Raw genomic sequence first — 25096 nt, forward strand, 5'->3', positions numbered from 1 at the left:
TTTGTTAACATACACAAGTAGTGACAGTTAAATCATAAGAAAATCACCAAGACTCACAAATAAACAATATTTTAATGCTGTCATTTAACAAAATGTATCAAATTATAAAAATATTACAAAGTAAAAACGACAAATACTGTAAACAGTGGTTAGGGTAAGGAAAGGTTCCGTTACCATGAATTAAATTGAACTGTTAATAAAACATGTTGTCTGGTTTCTAAATGTCATTTAATTCAGAAGGTTCCATGCTCTCTTATGAGAGCACCTCACTACATATGACACACTGATGCTTTAAGTCTTTTTTTGTCGTCAAAACATGTAAATCCATACTTTACATATTCGTGGTCGCACTTGCACATCGACATATTTGTTGATATAGTTAAATGAAATTTCACAAGTCAAACAGTAAGGTAATCGTGCATGCATTTCAAAATAAAAGTCCAGTACAAGCAAAATAAGTAAAAAAAATTTACTTGTTTTTTTGACCACACTCTTCGCGACCCACTGAAAATGTTCCCACGACCCACTTTTGGGTCGCGACTCACCAGTTGAGAAACACTGCTCAAAAGTCTTGTTCAGGCACATTCAGTGAGTTTTTTGGACCTTATTTCAGCTACATTTTTCTCTCCAAAACTTACTAACCATGCATAATAATTTTTTTCCTAAGAAACTAAATCATGTACATCAGTAATTCTCACGTATTATTGTAGCACAGTTTGTGCTGAATACAAAAAAATACATGTTCACCAGTACTTTGTAATAAGTAGCTAAAATAAGCACAAATGTCAGGGCATGCCAGAACATCTCAGGTCACCTCAGACCCCTGAGGGTTAATGATTTTCTGATTTTCTTTTAAAGATTTGTAGTTTATTGAATATATTTTATGTTTTTGGAATGTTTTGTTTGTGTCTTTGACACAATGAATAGTAGTCAGTGTAAAGTGTTTATAGCAGTGTAAACTTATTGTCCTCTCAAAATAACTACAAATACAGCCAATAATAGCTGAACCCCTGGCAACAAAAGTGAGTACACCCCTAAGTGAAAATGTCAAAATTGAGCACAATTAGTTTTTTTTGCTTTCCCTGTGTCATGTAACTCATAAGTGTGTAACGAACAAATGTTACATGCTTTAATTGTTGTTTTAGTTTCTTGTGATGCGAGAAGGACTGGTTGCAATATTACTACAGGCCACTAGGTTGCACTAGAGGGGAGTGAGAACTGGATATATTCCAGCTCACCATAGAGCAAGTGAGTCGTGTTTGGTAGAGGGAACCACATGGTGAACTGAGGCTACCGACCCACTCCGGTTCTGATTGTTTTGAGAACTTTATTGTTGCTGCTCAAATGTGAGTATTGAATACGTTTTGAGTTTGAAAGTATTTTCAATGGTTGGTTGTAATTTGCCCTATGTTTATTCCTTATGTAGACAGGGCCTGTTGTCCTAGAGATGTTCAGATGAGGTGTTTGTTGGTGCTTTCAATGGACTGCAATGATTTGGTTTCAACGTTCTTTATGCTTCTCATTGGCAAATGAACTATATGTGTACACGTGGAATGACGGTCAGTGACTCTTAAATTCCTCATACTACCGTTTTCCCAGTGTGAGGAAGTGGATCTTATTGCAGCGCACTCAAATCCATCTACGCAACATTCACCCAACCATCTATATCATTTACACAGACTGTTTACATTCAATGACTGCTTGGTTTTGGATATTGATTACTTTTGTTTGTGTGGACTAAACACTGTATACACATGTAGAGAAATTAAACAAGAAGGAAAAAGGGAAAAACAGGCTTGTGAAGTTTATTTTAATTTCAGTATGTGTGAAATAAAAATTCTGTGAACTCCCTCAGTGTAACATCTTGCATGCAAAGAGGTGGTGTTACAGATGGCGCCCAAACAGGGACATTCGTGAATTGTATTTTACGAAGTCCTTTGAATTATAAAGAGATATTTCACTGATACTGAAATTCTTCACAAGCAAATATTACAAATTTACAATGGAGGACAGAGCAGCTAGTGTGGATTATTCAGATGAAGCCTTTACTCATCTCAGAGATCCTGTAGCTAATCTTATAGATACTTTTAGTGAATTGTATCTAGATTCAGAAGAAGAAAAAGAAAGTAAAGATGAATCTCCACAGCAGGGACAGGAAGACATTAGTAAAATTGATGATTTTCCATCACCACCCCCACCCCTTGACTTTCATGATGATCAATTACAGTTTGAGAATGATGAACATGATCAGCGTATACATAGCATTGAAAAGCACTTGGCTGATCTTGAGCATAGAGTAAGCAGTTTTGTCACCGCTGAGACACTGAATGCAAATTTAAGAGCATGTGAAGATAGGATTAACTACTATGTACAGAGGGAGTTAGATCGTGTTCAGCAAAAATGCTATGCTAAAGTTGAGGATTTGAGTAGGAGTATTGTGGATTGCTTGAAGCGTAGAGACAAACAGCTAGAGCAACAATTTAAGGCTATCAAACCGATCATGTCCACTCCTATGCATTCCAGCATAGTTACTTCTCACAAAACATCTCAAACACCCTCTAGAATTGATGCAACTCAAGACACCACAAAGCAAGGCACTTACCTTTCTCCATCGTCCTTCCCAACCAGTATTAAACTTGAACTGCCTACTTTTGGAAATGCAGATTCAGAAGACCCCCTTGATTTCATTGAGCGGTTTGAAGAATATGATGAACTTCGACCTCTACATCATGAAGAGATGTTAGCAGCTTTATCTGTAAGTCTTAAAGGTACAGCTAAGAGTTGGTGGAAGGCTGAGAAGAGCAGTATTACAGATTGGTTGTCATTCAAAGAAAAATTCCTTTTTTCATTCTTGAATGAAGATCACAAGGAAGTGGCTGCTCAAAAATTGGCTGATTACAAACAAAAAGTCAATGAAAGTATAAGAGACTATGCTTTTAACTATAGAGCAATGTCACTGAAAATAAACCCTGCAATGTCTGAATCTGAATTGGTACAAGCAACATTGAGAAACTGTAATCCTAGATTGGCTTCATTATTAAGAGGAACAGTGAAAAGTATTGATGATCTGGTTCGTCTCGGTACACAAATAGAGAAAGATTGGTCAGAAAGTAGGAAAAGATGGAGTCAAGGAAAGGAAGAGGATCAAAAGAAGAAATCTTCAGCGGTGAAAGGACAACCAAATAGGCTCATGCTTATTGACCCTTGTTTGTGTGATAATGTACTACAGGCTCCTGTTATCTTGAATCACTCATACTTCAATGCTGTAATTGATACAGGAAGTACATTTTCTTTGCTGCAGAATAAGTTGTGGGAGAGATTGAAGAAAAAAGATGAGCAATTGACTAGAAGTGATCAAACGTTCATGCTCGCAAATGGACAGAGTCAGAAAACTCTAGGTAAAGTATTATGGGCATGTGAAATTTATGGAGTGAAGCATGAAGTCACCTTTCATGTGATGGATGATGACAGTTTGGCTGTTCCTGTTATATTAGGCTTGGATTTTCTCAAAAAGGCTAAGGTAACCATCGACTTTAATGTTTCACGTATCTACCTACCTGATGCTAACAGTAGTCACCCTGTATGTTTTAACAAAACAACTGAGCATGCTGCTGTGAAGTTTTATGCTGCACAGGAAGAAGTTGGAGTAAGCCACGATGAGAGGTTAAAACTGATTGACCAAGCCTTGGAAAATTCTCACACTACGACCAAGGTAAAGAGTCAATTAAAAGCTCTTATGTGTGATTGGCCATCAGTATGTACTAACAAACTGGGCCGTACAGACCTTATCAAGCATGTGATCAAGACCACTGATGACTTGCCTTTAAGAAAGAGACCATATAGAGTTTCTAAAGCCAAGAATGATTTTATTGAAGAACAGATACAGGAGTTGCTTCAACAAAAAATCATCAAACCTTCTACATCTCCTTGGGCTTCACCTGTGGTAGTGGTAGAGAAAAAGGATGGGGGATCTAGATTATGCATTGACTACCGAGGGCTTAATGCAAAAACTTTTCTAGATGCTTATCCTATGCCTCAAATCACAGATATACTGGACTCTCTTCAAGGAGCTAAGGTGTTCAGCACGTTGGACTTAAAGAGTGGATACTGGCAGTTAGAAATGGATCCTGCAAGTATAGAAAAAACAGCTTTTGTCACTTCTTCGGGGCTATATGAATTCTCGTCTCTTCCCTTTGGCCTTAAAAATGCAGCTGCGTCTTTCCAACGGCTGATGGAACAGGTACTGAGAGATCTTAAAAACAAATGTTGTATGGTTTATATCGATGACATTATTGTATACTCACCCGATGTCCAAACTCACCTGAATCATCTTGAACAAGTGTTTCACAGCCTACACAAAGCTGGTCTCACACTTAACCTAAAGAAATGTAAGTTCATTTGTGCTTCACTTGACTACTTGGGCCATACCATCTCAGCAGATGGAGTCAATGTGAATTCAGACAAAGTGGAGGCTATCAGAACATTTCCAATTCCCAAGACCTTAAAGGAATTACAAAGATTTTTAGGACTGGCAGCTTGGTACCATCGATTTATTCCTGATTTCTCCTCCAAAACAGCTCCCTTACACCTCTTGAAGAGGAAAGATGTAAAGTGGAATTGGTCTAATGAGTGTCAACGTGCCCTTGATGTTATCAAAGATGAGCTCACTAGAGCACCTGTGTTGTGTACACCTAACTTTGACCTTTCCTTCAAGGTACAGACTGACGCAAGTGATGTGGGTTTAGGGGCTGTGCTCACTCAAGAAGTGGAAGGACAAGAGAGAGTTATTGCCTATGCATCTCGGTTGCTCAGAGGGGCTGAGAAGTCCTATTCCGCCTCAGAGAAAGAGTGTCTGGCAGTAGTGTGGGCAGTAGAGAAGTGGCATCATTACCTTGAAGGTAGACCGTTTGAGGTAATCACTGATCATGCTTCCTTAGTCTGGCTTTTCCAACATCCTAAACCTTCATCTAGATTGGAAAGATGGACAATCAGACTACAAGGATACCATTTTACTGTAAGATACCGAAAAGGTCAGTGTAACATAGTGCCCGATGTGTTGTCCAGGAGAGAGGAAGTGAACTCACAGGCTGTATTACTGCATACACCAGCCAAAAAGAATTTTAGTACTGTCTCATGTGATCTGCCTTTGGACTTATCACAAATTGCTTGTGAACAGGAAAAGGATACCGAATGCCAAGAGATCATGGTTAAAGCCAAAAGCCAGAGAACCACAGATCTGAAGAGGACTCATTATATTTGCAAGAATGGAGTCTTATTCAGGAGCATTCCAGATTCAAAGGAAGGCCAAAGATTACAGGTTGTAATCCCTGAGAAATTGAGAGAGGTAACTTTGTCTTATGCGCATGACAGTCCTTTAAGCGGTCATTTGGGTAGGTTCAAAACTCTTATGCGACTGCTAGAATTTGCATATTGGCCATCCATACGTACTGATGTTTGGGAACATTGCAAAATTTGTGAGAAATGTCAGCGGTACAAACCTACAAACCTAAAACCTGCTGGTGACCTACAAAGTGTGCCCATAGTTGAACCTGGGTATATGCTGGGTATGGACATCATGGGGCCGTTTCCACGGAGCTCACGCCAAAATGAGTATCTACTAGTTATAGTGGACTATTTCACTAAGTGGGTAGAGGTTTTTCCAATGAGAACTGCCAAGTCTAACACTATTGTACGGATTCTCATAGAAGAAATATTCACTAGATGGGGAACCCCAGCCTTTATTGTATCCGACCGAGGTAGGCAGTTTACCTCCAACCTGTTGGATCAGTTATGTAAACAGTGGCAAATAACTCCAAAACTCACCACCGCCTATCATCCTCAATCAAATCTTACAGAAAGAGTCAATCGAAATTTGAAAACCATGATTGCCATGTTTGTTGAACAAAACCACCGTACCTGGGATCAGTGGATATACGAGTTCAGATTTGCTCTGAATACTGCTTGGCATGAAAGTACTGGTTATTCACCTGCTGAGATAGCACTTGGACGACAGTTGAAGGGACCCCTACAGAGGGCCTTGCACAATCCCCCAGATCCTAACCAACCAGCATATAATACCCTAGAACGCCAAAAAATTCTATATGATGTAGTCAGAGACAATGTAGAGAAGGCACAGAGTAAGCAGAGGAAGTATTACAATATGAAGAGAAGAACTCAGAATTTTGAGGAGGGAGATTTGGTATGGGTAAGAACTCACCCTCTCTCTAAAGCTGATGATGCATTCATGGCTAAAATTTCTCCTAAATGGAAAGGCCCAGCTAGGATTGTGAAAAAGCTAGGACCGGTAAATTACAAGGTCACTATGTTATCAGATGTTGCGCAAGTAGATACTTATCATACACAAAACTTAAAAATTTGGCATGGTGCAGATTTTTAAAAAAACACGGGGAGGGATGTATGTAACGAACAAATGTTACATGCTTTAATTGTTGTTTTAGTTTCTTGTGATGCGAGAAGGACTGGTTGCAATATTACTACAGGCCACTAGGTTGCACTAGAGGGGAGTGAGAACTGGATATATTCCAGCTCACCATAGAGCAAGTGAGTCGTGTTTGGTAGAGGGAACCACATGGTGAACTGAGGCTACCGACCCACTCCGGTTCTGATTGTTTTGAGAACTTTATTGTTGCTGCTCAAATGTGAGTATTGAATACGTTTTGAGTTTGAAAGTATTTTCAATGGTTGGTTGTAATTTGCCCTATGTTTATTCCTTATGTAGACAGGGCCTGTTGTCCTAGAGATGTTCAGATGAGGTGTTTGTTGGTGCTTTCAATGGACTGCAATGATTTGGTTTCAACGTTCTTTATGCTTCTCATTGGCAAATGAACTATATGTGTACACGTGGAATGACGGTCAGTGACTCTTAAATTCCTCATACTACCGTTTTCCCAGTGTGAGGAAGTGGATCTTATTGCAGCGCACTCAAATCCATCTACGCAACATTCACCCAACCATCTATATCATTTACACAGACTGTTTACATTCAATGACTGCTTGGTTTTGGATATTGATTACTTTTGTTTGTGTGGACTAAACACTGTATACACATGTAGAGAAATTAAACAAGAAGGAAAAAGGGAAAAACAGGCTTGTGAAGTTTATTTTAATTTCAGTATGTGTGAAATAAAAATTCTGTGAACTCCCTCAGTGTAACATCTTGCATGCAAAGAGGTGGTGTTACAAGTGTTACACTGTCTCGGGTATCCAATGATAGTAGGGGAGTTAAATTTGGTAGAAAAGCTCTTCCACTCTCTCAACCAAGCCACTGAAAGTTCAACACTGCACCTCATGGCAAACAACTCTCAGAAGACCTGAAAAACTAATTGTTGCCTTACATAAAGATGGCCTAGGCTATAAAACGATAGCCAACACTCTGAAACTGTGCTGCAACACAGTGGCCCAGACCATTCAGTGCTTTAAGAGGAGAGGTTCTTCCCAGAACAGGCCTCGCCATGGTCAGCCAAAGAAGCTGAGTGCACGCTCTCAGCGTTACATCCAAAGATTGTCTTGAAAAACAGACGGATGAGTGCTTCCAGCATTGCTGCAGAGATTGAAAATATATGAGGTCAGCCTGTCAGTGCTCAGATCGTACGCTGCACACTGCATCAAATTAGTCTGCATGATTGTGGTCCTAGAAGGAAACCTCTTCTAAAGACAATGCAAGAAAGCTTGCAAACAATTTGCTGCAGACATGCAAACTAAGGACAAGGATTACTGGAACCATGTCCTGTGGTCTCAGACCAAGATAAACCCATTTGGTTCAGATGGTGTCAAGTCTGTGTGGCAGCAACCAGGTGGGGAGTACAAAGACAAGTGTGTCTTGTCTACCATTAAACATGATGGTGGGAGTGTCATGTTCTGGGGCTGTATGAGTGCTGTTGACATTGGGGAGCTACATTACATTGAGGAAAACATGAATTCTAACATGTACTGTGACATACCGAAACAGTTCTCTCAGGAAACTGGACTGCAGAGCAGTGTTTCAGTATGATAATGACCCCAAAAAAACATCCAGAATGACCACTGGCTTGCTAAAGAGGCTGAGGGTAAAGGTAATGGACTGGCCAAGCATGTCTCCAGATATAAACCCCATAGAACACCTCTGGGGCATTCTTAAAAAGAAAGGTGTCAAATGTCCACCACCTCCATGATGTTGTGATGGAGGAGTGGAAGAGAATTTCAGTGGCAACCTGTGAAGCTCTGGTCAACTCCATGCCCAAAAGAATTAAAACCATTCTGGAAAATGATGGTAGCCACACAAAATATTGACATTTCACATTTTCACTTAGGGGTGTACTCACTTTTGTTGCCAGGGGTTCAGCTATTATTGGCTGTATTTGTAGTTATTTTGAGAGGACAATAAATTTAAACTGCTATACACACTTTACACTGACTACTTTTCATTGTGTCAAAGAGTCATTTCTGCAGTGTTGTCCTATGAAAAGTTATAAATAAATATTTGCAGAAGTAGGAGGGGTGTACTCACTTTTGTGACATACTGTATATATATATATATATATACATACTATTATTATAATATATATATATATATATATATATATATATATATATATATATATATATATATATATATATATATATATATATATATATATATATATATATATATGTATGTATATATATGTCCATGGATGAAATGCTTAACTATTAATAGATTTTCAATAATGTCAGTACTAATTATATTCAGTGTCTTTTTTGTGTTTTTCTGTCTCGTACAGATTGAGTCGGCGGACGCTTGCTTGATTCTTGCAAACAAATACTGTGCAGACCCCGATGCTGAGGATGCCTCAAATATCATGAGGTCAGTTCAGTGAAAGGTTATGGTTCGCCTTCAACCCCAGACACATTTGAGAACGTCCTCTTATGAGGTTTCTGTGTAGTATCACAAATTCACCAGAGACGTCCTCCTGTAACAGATGTATTGAAAGCTGATGCCTTTCACCCTCATGTGCTGTTAAAGGAAGGTGTGAATGGGATACTCAAAGTCTCAGGTCAGATTCACACATTATACCTGGACACAGATGAAAAGAGGAATTTCCTTTGGGACGCAGTCAACTATTGCTTTGCAGGAGTGTGAAAGGGAGTGAAAACATATTTCACTTCCTTCTTTCTTACTTGAGGTGCTCTTTAGTAAGAAGTAATGCACATAATCGCACCCATGTCTGGCCTCTGGAAAGTGAAATATTCATTTAGGCATGTCTCAGATGTGCTTCTTTGAATTAATGTGTTATAGAGCAGCTTAATATGGAAATAAATTCTTCACTTTTTCTTGCGAGACTGAAGAGAAAGCCAGGCTGGATTTCACAAGTTACACTGTCCCACTACATATCACAAGGTCTTCAATGGAAATGAAAATTATTATTTTTTTTTATTGGTTCAACAGATGCTTGCTTATTTTCACTTAAATGTGACTTATGATGGCAAATACTGGGGCAGTCCTTGTGGGGTTCAAGGTACTGTCAGTACATTTTTGTTTTCTGTGAGGAATTGTCCTGCAGAACTGAACAGATTTTTCTGGAATATTTAATGTCTAGATTTCAGCTTGTATAAGTGTACATAACTGTGTACAAAACTGCTGTTCATATTCTCCTGTTCTGGTTAAAGGGACAGTAGGATAAGTATTGATTAATTTGAAAAAATATATTTGCATTTTTTAGCATGCATGCATTAAAATTTAGGCATGCATTGAATTTGGCCAAAAATTGAATTCTGAAATTCTGAATTACTTGTATTATTTAATAAAATTTAAATAATTTTTTCAAAGGTTCAGTTTTAATCCAAAATTTTCATTTCTGTGCATTCAATTATATAATTTAATTTAATTATATAATTAAAATTAGCATATTATGGATTGAATTTTGCATGTTCTCCCAGTGTTCGCGTGGGTTTCCTCCAGTTGATCTGGTTTCTCCACAAATCCAAAAATATGCCATATAGGTGAATTGGACAAGCTGAATTGTCCGTAGTGTATGTGTGTGAATGAGTGTGTATGGATGTTTCCCAGTGATGGGTTGCAGCTAAAAGGCATAGAACATGTGCTGGATTATTTGGTGGTTCATTCCATTGTGGCAATGCCAGATTATGCTGTGGCAACGCCAGATTTTCTATTTTGGCTCTCGGCGAAGGCGGTCGCACTTTTTCCCTCTCCGTCCCATATCTCTCCTTGCAAGCTCCTCTTGTCTTCATCCTATTCTATCTCTGAGGCTCTCGGTGTCCTGCTATCCAAACGAATAAGGAATTATGGATTTGATCAACTGGTCTCTGAATGCGATTAAAACCATCTTCTCGACGAGAAGTTTGGGCTCGGGAGAGCTCACTTGTCCTGCGGGGACATTTGCAGCTGGATACGTGATGAACAGGTGGGAGAAATGGCGAGTCCTGTGCCTGGCTGCTCTGTCTCTGGAGGATATTGAAGATATTTACCTATTCGGAACTTTGATAACAGGGTTTCTGCTGATGGGCTTATGTGGGGCCCTGGGGTATCGACTACTGATGAAAGCGGTCAGTGCTGCTCAAAACCACACCAGGCTGAAACGCATATGGGTATGGTCGCAAATGCTCAGACTATGGTCCTAGACCACAAATTGGAAAACATCTGGGTGAAATTAGCGACTTTGCAACAAGATTTGGCCAGATCTGGAGACGAATGATAGACAATAAATATCTGTGAGATTGGCAGATATTGACCTAAAGTTGAAGTATCTTTCTACTTTTTCGGCTTCCCTGTGTTTTCTTTTCTCCTGCCAGACGGGCTCGGCTGGAGAAAAACAACTTCTCCTGGATAGCAAGATAAGGAGACGCTCTGAAATTTCTGCTCCCTTACAAGGACACCTGTTGGACTCTACAGGCTTACACACACACACACACACACACACACACACACACACACACACACACACACACACACACACACGCACACATACACAGCTATAGATAAACAATCACTACCGATCCCCTCATCCAAACGCCTTCATGTGCTTTTACCCTCTGGAGGGGGTAGGCAGGTCTGCCACCAGCGCCTCCATGGCTGCAGGAGCAGATGGCTGCCCGACCACATCGGACTATTTCCACACCCCCTGTTCCCATCTCCTGTGGCAATGTTGTGTCTTGTCTGTGTGTGTGTGTGTGTTTTTTTTTTTGTGTTAGATTGCCGGGACTGTTTTTCTCCCTGGTCTCACATTGCTCTAATTCAAGAGCAAGGTGAGAGTTTTTTTTTTGCCTGCCTCTCCTGATGTATCTTACTTCCTTTTTCTAAATGCTACCTCCTGTGACCTGAAAATTGTGATGTTTGTGAAGGGTGAAAGTGTATGTGAAAAATAAAGGCCTAATTCGATTTGATTTGATTAATAAGGGGATTAAGCCGAAAAGAAAATTATTGAATGAATGGATTGAATTAGGGTGGCATGGTGGCTCAGTGGTTAGCATGCCTCACAGCAAGAAGGTCACTGGTTCAAGTTCCAGCTGGGCCAGTTGGCATTTCTATGTGGAGTTTGCGTGTTCTCCTCATGTTTGCGTGGGTTTCTTCCGAATTTCCTCCACAGTCAAAAAACATGCAGTATAACTGGTTTGCGGCTGGACGGGTATGCGTTGTGTAAAACATATGCTGGATTAGTTGGCGGTTCATTCTGCTGTGGTGACCTCTGAAATAGAGGCTAAGCCGAAGGAAAATGAATGAATGGATTTTTTTTGATTGATTGATCAATTAATGATTAATTGATTGTGGTAAACTAGAAAATGATTTTTAAGAAAATTCATGTTATTGCAGACCAATCAAAATACTTTCTCAAGCTCTGCTTTACTCCCAATACTCCCCGTCACCACATATTCTATTTCATGCTATTTTAAATTACCCATACTTTAATAGCTTTTCTCCTTTTTACAGAGTGATATCTATCAAGAACTACCATCCAAAGATCAGAATAATAACACAAATGTTGCAGTACCACAACAAGGTAGGAGGTGTTTTTTGTTTTCAACAATAAAATTAAAACTCACAATAAAACACATGAATGTTATAAATAAAATACTTTTCAGAAAATTGTCCACATGAATTAAAAATCAAAATAAGTCTACGTGATTTTCTTTCCCTCAGTGTTATCCCCTATTATAGCAACATGAACACAGCTTTGTATTCATCAGAGAGTGCTGGAGACAGAAGATGGATGTTAATGACTTGATGGATGTTTCTTGTTCATGGGACAGTTCGCTCGAGAGCGATTGAATGTCAACTGTAGATGACTGTTTTAGAGGACTGTCAGAGAACACGCTGTGTTAGCAGTGAGATATGAAATAGTGACATGCTACTGTTATGAGACTTGCGTTATCAGTTTGACAGATTTATAAAATCTAACAAGATAGGAGAGACCAGGGATTGTCGCAACACATTTTGTTTTGACAGCGTATGTGTTTTATACAATATAATATGAAATAAGTTAATGTTCATCTGCTACAAATTAGTTTGGAAATCTTTCCCACTAAACTGATTCTGTTGATTTATTTATTTATTTTCTGGTGTTTCATTACTACACTTGTTAGACATCCCAGCAGGGGACATTGCTGACTTCTCTTTGTCTCGTCCCGTGTGTCCCCAGGCCCATCTGCTAAACATTCCCAGCTGGAACTGGAAGGAGGGAGATGATGCGATTTGCCTGGCCGAGTTGAAGGCAGGCTTCATAGCCCAGAGCTGCCTGGCACAGGGCCTGTCCACCATGCTCGCCAACCTCTTCTCCATGAGGTCATACATCAAGGTACCGTCAGCCCGTCTTGGGCTTTGATAAAAACCCATAGAATAGAATCAGCCTCCATCCCCACTTCAGCTCAATCACCAGGGCCATTATGGTATTGAGTAAATCATCTTCTGAGCCCGGCGGTCTCATTTGGGACCTACTCGGGAAGGCAACACAGCAATGCCTCTGCCATTATGAGGTAATTTATATGAGTTGATGGCGTGGTGGAAGTGAGGATGTAAATTAGTGGTTTTTCCTCTTGCAGAATTTACTGTCCTCCTGCGTGCCGATTGAGCAGGAAAATGCGAACCATGTGCCTGTTTCATAGTCAATGAACAGCACCCCAAAGCCATCTTTATTTATCGTCCAACTGAACCAGACTGCTCAGAGTCATACAGATCGCTCCGTTTAAGAAAACACTAAATAAAAACGCTCTAAAGGCTGAATGGTTGCAGTGGGGTGCTGGGTTATTATCAGGTGGTTCAGATTTGGATGGAGTCCTTTGGAAAAAAACTCAGAGATCAAGAGAGAGAATGAGTGAGCGATCGGACTGAAGAATTTCACAGAGATTGTAAAACTTATTCTGAAATCCGCAAGGGGCTATATTTTACTCTCTTTGATTTTTTTTATTTAAGACTATTCAGGCTATCAGGATGGAGAGCAACATTCTCCTGTCATAAAGAAATGAGGAATGACTTTATAATGACTGTTTAAAATGTGGCATGTGCGGAAACATCTGCAGGGCACATCACTCTTCTCATAAAAACACTGAGGCGAGACAGCTCAGACCACCCATGCCAGAGTGCAGCATACAAACACATTTCTGGCTATACTTGCAAACGATACCAGTACCACCAAAAGCAATTTCTTTGACTTTCAAATAGAGCATCTAAACTGTTAGTCTTTTGATTTTTTACATTTTAGATGCCCTATTTGACAGTCAAAGAAAGAGAGAAGCAACATAATAAAATGTATAAACATGCTAAAAAATTATAGCTGGGTAAAACTGTTATGATTTTAATCTTCTGTTTACCAAAACAACAGAAATTTAGTAAACTCCCAAGTTGATTCCTACTGTGTTTGTTTTAATTAAGATGTTCTTTTCTGAAGATGTCATCCTCTTTGAAATTGTTCCACTTTAAACAAAATTAATCTAAAGATAAACGACAGGTTCATGACGTATGGTCACCAGTGCCAGTGAAATTAAAGTCTGATGTGAAAGTATTTCTTATTCAGTGGCAGTAACTGTAAAGATGAGGTTGACAAAACCATTGTTGTGTGTGATGTGAGTTGTGAATGTGCAATACGACTTAAAGCAATAATCATTGACTCTCTCCAATCTAAATGTGGTGTGACTGATGCCCTGCTGTATTTCTGACAAGCACTGTTGACATAAAGAAATGACAAATGATTATCAGTTTCTTAAAGGGAAAGTTTTCTAAAATCTGAAATTTTTAAATCTTAAGTTATTGCAATTTTTTCTTTCCTCTGTTGAAGCAAAAATCATGGAAAGGTTGAAAATCAGTGGTCACTTTTTTTCCTGCTACTGGTTTTTAACATTCTTAAAAATATCTTCAACAGTTTAACAGAAAATAAATAAATAATGGCTTGTAATCACTTGAGGGTGAATAATTGGTGAATACAGTTCCACTTTTGAGTGAACCATCTCTTTAACAATCCTTATTTACATTCTCTGTTTTAATTACCTAGGCGCAAAGACTAAAATGCATGGCGCAAAAGCGTTAAGAGTTTGTCCCAACCCACTTTTGCTATTTTAAGGAAAAGAAAAAAGGTTTGCTCTGTGGCACATGGTCTAACAGGGTTGAGCTTATTCTCTTAATGAGTTTTTTGTTGGGATTTGAGAATAAATCAATCAAAGTCTCATGTCTTATTTCCTTTTAAAGTAAGTTGCATCGCGCCATGGTGCATTTACTATTTACTATTTTTATTTAGTGGAAAAACTGAATGCTTCACTAGCGAGAAAACAGTTAAACAGACCATCTGCAGTGCACAAAGAGTTGTTTCAAAACAATTTCTAAATTCAGTTCTAATTTCCAACAAAAAATAAATAAACAATAGTGACAAATTGTGATCAAGTTATTTCCAAACACATGTCCTTTGCCCCATATGGTCCAAAACCTGACAGGTGGACAAATCTAAGCTTGTTTTTATTAAAACAAATATAAATATGTATATAATATATACTACTACTAATAATAATAACATTATACAAAAGCAAGTTGTCATGAATTAACTGAAAAAAGCCCCCTAAGGTGAAGGCATGGGGCAGTGGTTTTTATATTTATGTAGAAAGTTATAATTTTTTGTAATATTTAATTTTTCATCACTTGTCAAAATATTTGCATATTGCTGTACATCCTGTGTGTATTAAGCAATGTGTACGTGTTTAAGGCGCCCAACTAGCGTGCTCTGTATGGACTTTAGATCTGCTTTCAGCTGCTCTATTGCACAGTCTCTTTTAGTTCCTCAAAATAGCAACGCACCAACAGAGACTGGCACACCTCCAGAAAGTCCAGAAAGTGGTGCAAATGGATTTGCTAATTAAACAGCATGGCACAAAACAGGAAATCTCGGGTGGCGCTGGTCTGAAAATAGCAATACAACGTGGCAAACATGTCTTGCGCCTTATTGCGCCGGGTGTATGATAGTGCCCAATGTGTTTTTGTGACAACATATATTTAAAAACGAGTTTAAACTGGAAGTTTTCTGAAAATGCTAAGTGCCCATGTAAACAACAGACATTTAAACAATGAGTACATTTACATACTCCGATTTTAATGCGATCTAGACAATATTCTGATTAAAAGTTCCATGTAAATTTTTGATTATCATAATCTGACTAAAGTCATAATTGAACTAAACACAAAGAATTAAGACACGTGGAGTATTCCTGTTCATGTGGAGTTTTCCTATTTTAGACACATTTTTAAAATGCAGTGTAGACATGGAAACACCTTAATCAAATTATTACTGTTATGTAGTGCTTTTCCCTTAATTTTGCAACAGAATGCACACGTCAGTTGTCAGGCGTTTAATAACAAATGAGAAAAGGTTCAAGCAAGAGAAAATACATTTTGCTGTAAGTGTGAAATGATGATGAATGATGCTGAAAAATCTGGAAAAAGTGGACATTATGAAGTAGCAGAGTTGGCCTGTTGCTTGAGACTTTGTATCCACCATTGTCTGTTTGCAAGCATAGTATGAGAAATGAACTGCAGATGAACTTAGTTAAAAATAGTTAAAAATAAAATGTTATTATAGTTAAAAATAAAATGCCCAAAATCACATAAGGTACCATGATGAACATTAACTGTTGTGTGAAATGCCTGATAAAACTAGCATTGAAAAGTGACTTAATTACGTTAATCAAACTATGTACTGTAACATGTAAAAAAAAGGAACATTTAAGGAACATTCAAAAAGCAACTCATGTGAATTCAGATCAAGGCAAACAATTAGATTAATAATGTCCATGTAAATGTAGTCAATGAGTATATTTACATGGACACCAATAATCCTATTTTAATGAGATTAAGACAATACTCTGATTAAGAGTATGTAAATGTAAATAGCGATTTTTAATTACCTTAATCTGAGACATAATCAAAGTAAATATAAATGGAATAAAGGCGTGGAGTATGTCGATTTAAATCACAATATTGCATTGCAGTACAGACATGTAAACACTGCAATCAAACCATTACCATCATGTAGAACTTTTCACCGCTTTTGGTGACAGGATATTCCATACACACATGGCTATTTGACAGTATTCTCTGCATCTAACGAGACAGTAAAGGACCATAGACACACAAATTGTGAAACGCAGAGATTTTTTTGTATCAGTTTTCATTAAAACAACTCTCTCCGACCAGTCATTACTTCATACAAACATACATCAAGTACCTCAGTTTGTCATGGTGGCATGAATGAAATGAAAGGAACTTTCGAACTGCAGTTAAAGTCCAAAAATTAAAAATGAAGCACCCAAAATTACAGGAAACTCCAGAGGAAAATTGGGTAGCATGGTGGTGCAATGACATTATAGCACATAATTCGATTAACATGTAAAACAGGAACGTAAACAAAGTCACTGTGGGCTCTTATTTTGACGTCCATGCGCAAAATGAAAAGCGCAGGACGCAATGCATTCAGGGCATGTCAAAATCCATATGTGCTAATAAGAGGATGGGAAAATCCGCTTTGCGCCATGGCGCATGGTCTAAAAGGGTTGAGTTTATCTTCTTAATGAGTTATAGGTGTGTTTTGACAATAAACCAATCCAAATCTCATTTCCAATTCCCTTTAAGAGCCAGCTGCATCGCGCCATAAGCGCATTTGCTATTTACATGAGGTAAAGTAAGTTCACTTTCGCTTTTACTTTCATGGACAGGGAAACCTTTACGCACAGACATCAATTAGCTTATAAATAATTAATTTAGTTTGTTAAGCGCAAAGATTTGTTTTAAAACTATTTCTTAATTCAGTTTTAACTTTCAGCAAACAAATAAATGAACAATAATAACGAAGTGTGGTCAAAATACTATTATTTCCAAATACACCTGCCACGAGTTATTTCCAAATACACCTGCCATGCCACATATGGTCTAAAACCTGACAGGTGGACAAATCTAAGCTTGTTTTTAATAAAACAAATATAAATATCGATATAATAAATAATACTGCTAATAATAATAACATTATACAAAAGCAAATTGAATGAACTGAAAAAGCCTCCTGAGATGAAGGATTCAAGGCAGTGGTTTTTAAATTCATGTAGGCTAGAAAATAATATATTTTTTAAATATTTTAATTCATTATATTTATATCCTATATATATATATATATATATATATATATATATATATATATATATATATATATATATATATATATATATGCTTATTATATCCTATATATATCCTTAATATTTTAATTCCTTTTCATTTGTAAAGATATTTGCGTATTGCTCTACATCTTGTGTGTATTAAGCAGTGTGTAAGCGAGGCGCACTCTGCGTCGGAATTTAGACTGGGTTTGTTCTGGTCTAAAGAACAGGCTATTACAGTTTCTCAAAATAGAAACACGCCAAAACACGCCTACTTTTTTAGACCAGAACGCCTATTGGTGCACATATGAGCGCAAATGCATTTGCTGTTTAAAAAGCATGGCGCAACACCTCAAAAGGACCCTTGCGCTGAGCTGAAAGTAGCAAAAAACAATTGCGTCACGCCTTGCGCCACATTGCACCGGGTGTATGATAGGGCCCTGTGAGTCATTGAAAATGATTACGTCATAAGCATAATATGTGTTTAGGGAGATTAACAGCAAGCATACACAAGCACAAGCACTGTGGTGTGGCACAAGGTAGCGTTGTTGTTGCCAACGTTTCATTCGCAAAGTCTGGATTTACTTCACGTTACAGCCAACTGCGGATCTCCAATCTGCACACTGTCACTTCTTTACAGGTACTGTTTTCTGACAAGGTGACAGTGCCAAATACTGGCCTGGCATATATAATACAGCATTTTAATGCATTAGTAAAAGTGAAAGTTTCGTTGAAAATGCTCGGTCTGTTTTTGGCTACATCATTGCCATGTACACGTAGCAAAAGTCAATTTCTATCAGCAGTTTCAAATAAGGCACATTGAGACTCCAAATAGAAAGACAAGTGCAGTGTGTGGGAGCGTATAAGGCCCAGTCTGTCTGCTGAAGGAGAAGGGTTAGAAAGGGCCAGCTGAGTAGACGGCAGCATGACTGATTTGAGTGGGCATTCAGGAAGCGGAGCAGAAGGGTGTTAGCAAGAGGTGTTAATGAGCCCCGCACCCAAGAGACGCTCACGTTCACACAGCCACAAACACATTTGCATTATGTCTCTTGTCCTAAATATAAACCTCCAAATTGTTGTGCCAATTGCCAAGAATAAAACCCCCAAGAACCTTTTTATGCAATCTCCTCAAGTTTAACAAGAAAGCAGTAAGCAAAGGGGACTCAGAGCAGGCTCTCCTTGGGACAGGAGGAAATAATTGTGCAAAAGAACTTGTAACACTTACATCAGTTCTGACAGGCAGGGCGCAAATGTGCTAGGTAATTTAGAGAGTCGATGGTAAATTTCTGCCATCTCTTTTGGACCAAATGACAAAACTCCACCCATTAGTGACGCCCTAAAAGATGCCTGCCCAGAATGCAGGTACTCTTAGACTGGCAGAGGGAAAAAAAAGCCGGGTCGGGCTTTGAAAGAGTCTCTCTTGACTGTCTGTCAGACAGAGGTTGGCTGGGCGAGATGGTTGACTAATGGCCTAGTGTTTGCCTAATAGCCCCGCTGCTTATCACAGCCCCAACCGCCCCACATCCTGAGACACACGTAATGAGAGCATGATGAAGAGACCAGCTGTGAGCCCAGACATCAGAATATACCTGGTCTTTAATTTCAAAGTCTGACAAAGGTTGAAATGTCACAAGTGTGGATGAATGATACTGGCAAAGAAAAGAGAACTATCAGGTCTCAGTGTATTTATTTGCTTGCATAGTGGAATACACAGAAAGTTTAGTACATATACAAAAGAACCCTATACTCACTGGCCACTTTTTTAGGTACACCTTACTAGTTCCGGATTGGACCCCCTTTTGCCATCAGAACTGCCTTAATCCTTCTTGGCATAGATTCAACAAGGGACTGGAAATATTCCTCAGAGATTTTGGTCCATATTGACATGATAACATCATGCAGTTGCTGCAGATGTGTCAGATGCACATCCATGATACAGATCTCCTGTTCCACCACATTCCAAAGGTGCTCCATTGGATTTAGATCTGGTAATTGTGAAGGCCATTTGAGTACAGTGAAGTCTTTGTCATGTTCAAGAAACAAGTCTGAGCCGATTCACACTTGAAGACATGGTGTTATTCTGTTAGAAGTAGCCATCAGAAGATGGATACACTGTGGTCATAAAGGGATGGACATGGTCAGCAACAATTCTCAGGTAGGCTGTGGCGTTGACACAATGCTCAATTGGTACTAATGGACCCAAAGTGTACCAAGAAAATATGCCCCACACGATTAGACCTCTACCACCAACTTTTGATACAAGGCAGGATAAATCCATACTTTTGTGTTGTTAACGCCAAATTCTGACCCTTCAATCCGAAAGTCGCAGCGGGAATCAAGACTTTCAGACCAGGCAATTATTTTCCAATCTTCTATTGTGCAATTTTGTTGAGCCAGTGTGAATTGTAGCCTCAATTTCATGTTCTTAGCTTACAGGAGTGGTACCTGGTGTGGTATTCTGCTGCTGTAGCCTATCTGCCTCAATGTTTGATGTGTTGTGCGTTCAGAGACGCTCTTCTGCATACCTCGGCTGTAACAAGATGTTATTTGAGTTACTGTTGCTGTCTATCAGCACAAACCAGTCTGGCCATTCTCCTCTGACCTCTAGCATCAGTAAGGCATTTGCGCCCACAAAACTGCCTTTCACTGAACATTTTCTCTTTTTTGGACCATACTCTGTAAACCCTAGAGATGGTCGTGCATGAAAATGCCAGTAGATCAGCAGTTTCTTGTTTGTTTGCTTGGTTGCTTGGTTGGTTGGTTGGTTGGTTGCTCTCAACATCTTTGCCCCCAAAAGCAAAATTATTGTAGCGAGAGATTCTGTTTTTTTTTTTTTTTTTTTAGGTGAGCTTTCCTTTTTATGTTGCATCTAATTGTCACAAACCATGTTTTCTATAGCTTATTTTCCACTTAAAAACCCGTTTTGATGATCAGTCCTTTCACACTACGTTACATATGTGTGCCTGAACCCAACTGTTTTGAACTTTCAGATTGAAGAAGACACATGGCAGAAGTATTATCTGGAAGGAGTAGCCAATGAAATGTACACTGAGTACCTGTCTAGTGCCTTTGTCGGCCTTTCATTTCCTACAGTTTGTGAGTAAGTATGCTTCCGGTCTAAAGCATGAGAGCTTAATCTATATACAAACTAGGAGTGTAGTGATATTCAAACCAAACTAGAAAAAACATGGTACAACCCCTACAGTATAAACCACGGTACTTTTAAAGTCAGTCGAGGTACGGGGGGTACCTCGACTGACTTTAAAAGTACCGTGGTTTATATATTTTGTTCATATTTAACTGCAGAATAAGACCCCTATGTACAATAGAGCAGCAAGGAGAAGTGGCACATGTTTGATGAGAAACCAAAAATGCAAACTCTTCACTTAAACGGCAGCTCATTAGCCATAGTAACAAGTGGTTCTCATTTATTGTAGAAGTGACTCTTAAAGAGTGCTCACTTTCACCCATGCTGCTATCAAATACAGTCTTATGCAGAAATGCCATCTTGGCCAGTATTAGCTTGAACATTTAGCTTGACTATTACACTAAATTGTTGGTGCCGCACCACAACTCGTGCTCCCTCTGCAAACGAAACCAAAATGAACCGTACCATGGCTCCAATACCATGAACCAAACCGTGGCATTGGTGTATTGTTACACCCCTAATATAAAAACATAGTGGAAAGCAGCGTTGGGGGTACATGTAATGTGAGTTATGTGATAATATTACTTTTCTAAGTAACGAACAAAGTAACGCAATACTTAAAAAAATTTAGTTGAAATATTTGAGTTACTTTTTAAAAAAAAAATTTGCTTTTAAAAAGTAAATTGCTAAAATAAAACTGAGATGAGAGAATAGATTTATTATTTTGAACACATGTATGAACACAATACAAAATTTTGTACTTTACTAACAAGACAAAAAAAAAATTACCACACTTTGAAAGGTGGCAACCACAAAACTAAAAACACTCACTCAAACTCTTCTTAATCTTAAAACTAATGGGGTTAAACTCTAACAAGTTTTCTATTAAATTTAAACACCTAAGATTGCTTTTATTTTCAAAATATTCTAGTCCTACTTTAGTCCCATGCAACTACACATTTATTATGACATATCAGTTATTAAAACTTACTTAATATTACTAAGTTTTCAAAAATTAGAACATATTTAAATATTACAAGTAAATTAATATTTATCATTAAAAATAACTAAGTAATGCAACTAGTTACTTTTACTAGAGTAACTTTATAATGCATTCATTTCAGAAGTAACTTTCCCCAACACTTGTGGTAAGTATTGTACCATAAAGATCTTGCTTTTTTATATACTGCCAGATGTACTGCACATCCAGATGTACATTTTCATTAACAAAGCCATTTGTTTGACATCAGTCAAACGTGAATGTGAAATTGCTGCACGACATAAACACAGCCAATTGAAAGTAATTAGATTTTTATCCACTATTATGTCAAGCTGGGTCTCAAAGCCTTGTTTTGATGGCAATATATTAACATGAAATAGTTTTAAAGGTTATCACCATGTGAATCTAGCTAGCTAAATGTTTTTCTTCTGTACACTTAATATATTTTTGCTTTTTTCAGGCTGTGCTACGTGAAGCTCAAGTTGCTGTTGATCGCTATTGAGTACAAGTCAGAGCAAAGGGAAAGCAGGTTTGTTCTCTGTTGGTCTTGGCCATTTACAATACACCAACCAAAGAGGGACAAAGCATTTGTGTCCCTCATTGGTTCTACATACCCTCTACATTATAGTTCTATTAGCTAGACAGAAATTTAGGCAGAGTTTTCAGCAAGCAATTAAATTTGGTTTCAAACTGAAATCGCTTTTATTGAGACAGCAGCATTTTACGTTCCATAAGTAGAGGAAGTTCGCCTCAACTTGACTCTCACAGCATCACAGTTGCCGATCACTGTAAGAGTCACCGCAAAGCCAAAGGGCCATGACATCTGCTCAGACTCACTGTGCTGTATTGATGAGGGTTTACTCTCAGAGTAAAAAGCCTTCTATCAATAGCACTCCTGTGGCATTCTGTTAAGTGACCCATTGGAACTAATAACATGAAGTACTCTGTCTCAGTAACTTCGACTTTGCCAAATCCCACCACCCCTTCCCACATCCACAACCTGTGTTCCAATGTATCTGTACACTGTAACTCTGACTAATGCATTTTATGTATATGGTACATACTAATGAGTGTTTTCTAGAACACAAGATGGCCTGAAAAAACACACACACACAGACAGACAAACACAGCACAAGTATCAGCCAAAACATTTCTTTTTTTCTTTCCTTAAATAGGAGTGGGTGGTATGAATATATATATATATATATATATATATATATATATATATATATGTTGGGACACTAGAAATGTGTCTGTAAACATTGTGTTTTATCATGAATTTTGGCTACGACCACTTCACGTTACATAGAACTCCATGTAAGACTGTGACAAAGTGTGGAATGCCAACGTCTTATTTGCCTTATTATTTTTAAAAAGATATTCATAGGGCATAATGCAATTTTAAAGTTTCTGCATTTCAAGCAAATTACTGTTGAATTTAGCTGTTGTGCCCTCTCTTGTATGTGGCTGACTATTTTTGTTAAAATTTTTCATAATTTTTTAAAAATACATATTTTATAATAAAGTGTAATTTTAAATAACTATGGCCAGTAATTCGAAACCCTTGGAGCCTCAAAGCCACAATGATGTGACACGAGTCACGTGACATAACCCACTGAGTAATGTTTGCATCTTTCATGCAACATCCTCATCCATACTGAGGATGTCGCATGGGTTGAAACGAGAAAAAGAGATGGAAGAGAAAGCAGGCAGCAAAATATTGAACATATGTTCAATGTATTTATTATATGTTCTTTTGTCCTGTCTCTGTAATTCTATTGCACTGTAGATGTTTTGTCACAAAAACAAATTCTTCGTATGTGTGAACATACCTGGCAATAAAGCTCTCTCTTAAAAAATAAAATAAATAAAAGACTGCGAAACTGCATAAGGCTAACGTTACTTGCTTCCAAACAGATGAGAATCTGTCACTACCATGAAGTTCTAGACTAAATGGCTGAGTTAGCCAGGACGTCCTGTTTCTTGGGCATTATTGATTTGTCCCGTGACCTCCCATTCCCTATTTTTGCCATACTTTTTTAGAAATATCTGTCCGATGAAGGCTTTACTATCAAGTGGAGTCCTCAGCTGTCACTTCACAACAAAAGGCGCTAGAATAAGTTATCTTTCACAACTGTATTGTTTAAAATAGAGAAAACATTCTACAAGTAACTTTAATTCTAAATATTGAGCCTTGTAGTTCATGCAACAAAAAATGACCATTAAAAAGCTGTGAAGCACCAAAAGCGGACCATATTAAATAAATTTGAATAGTAATTTGGGTATTGTTGTTATTTTCAAATGTACTTTTTTTTTTTACAAGAAAGGCTAGAAAATTGTGAAGCTCCACATTATTATTATTATTATTATTATTATTATTATTATTATTATGTTTTATAATTTTTTTTTATTCAAGTGTCCAAATTCTGACTAAGGAAAATTTAATGTGTGGCCAGTTTGTTATTTACCTAATAAATCACAGTAGGCTACGTTTTTTTCATTTAAAACTTTAATAGATTCCTATTAGTTTTCTAATGATATACAAGTTGATAAATTTGTATTTAAAAAATGTAACATTTAAACATTCCTTTACAAATTTTTAGGAAATGTGGTTATCATGACTATACGACAAGTTAATTTACCGAAAAATAATGCTTAAAATGCCACAAAAATGCAGTATTTAAACCTCATAATTAAATAGATTAAATAACTGCAAGAAAGGTCCAAATTTTGAGAAAAAAAAAACACTCCTTTCACCAGGCTGGCTACGGGCCTGTGGTATATCAATATATTCCTGAAATACATACTTCATATATAACAATTACAAATGTAAATATATAAAATACAATATGTAATAATATTTTGCTCATACCGCCCACCAAAACTGATATTTTGTCTTCTTAGAGAGATCTATATTGAAAGCCGTGATAAACTTTTTAAGATTTTTATTTTTTATTTATTTACTGCTAACAATGTTACACAGAACCTTGTTTTTTTTCCCCAGTATCACATAAAAGTGCCGCTCGGGCTCAGTGTTCTCCATTCCAGCACACGCATTGGCTCTAAAACCAAGTTATTTTTTCACTGTCACTCTGTGTGATACAGCTCATATAATTTGATGACTTTATTATGGATGGTTGTTAAACTTTGGCTAATAACTTTGCCATACCACATATAATGGCAAATCCTTTAGAGGGCACAACATTATTCTTTAGCATAACTCTCAGTTTGGTGTCCTGGACTGGGCTAAACTTGCATTTTAGACCATCGTTTTTCCTTTGTAGAAGTTAGCCAATGCAAAGAGTACTTTTTTATTGGTTAAAGTGATTGTT

General features: G+C 37.8%; 1 protein-coding gene across 33 annotated transcripts in view; it reads left to right on the top strand.

Annotated features, from left to right (window-relative positions):
• Positions 1–25096, top strand: part of kcnma1a (potassium large conductance calcium-activated channel, subfamily M, alpha member 1a) — a 368217-nt gene that overhangs the window by 268056 nt on the left and 75065 nt on the right. For all 33 annotated transcript variants that reach the window (XM_087278365.1, XM_087278370.1, XM_087278341.1 and 30 more), the window contains 5 exons: positions 8760–8842; positions 11924–11993; positions 12633–12788; positions 20607–20716; positions 22225–22293. In XM_087278365.1, coding sequence (XP_087134491.1) covers positions 8760–8842; positions 11924–11993; positions 12633–12788; positions 20607–20716; positions 22225–22293 — 488 coding nt within the window. The remainder of the gene's footprint in view (positions 1–8759; positions 8843–11923; positions 11994–12632; positions 12789–20606; positions 20717–22224; positions 22294–25096) is intronic.

The sequence above is a fragment of the Danio rerio genome, chromosome 13, assembly GCF_052040795.2.
Source record: "Danio rerio strain M-AB ecotype USA chromosome 13, GRCz13ab, whole genome shotgun sequence".
NCBI classification, from domain to species: domain Eukaryota; kingdom Metazoa; phylum Chordata; class Actinopteri; order Cypriniformes; family Danionidae; genus Danio; species Danio rerio.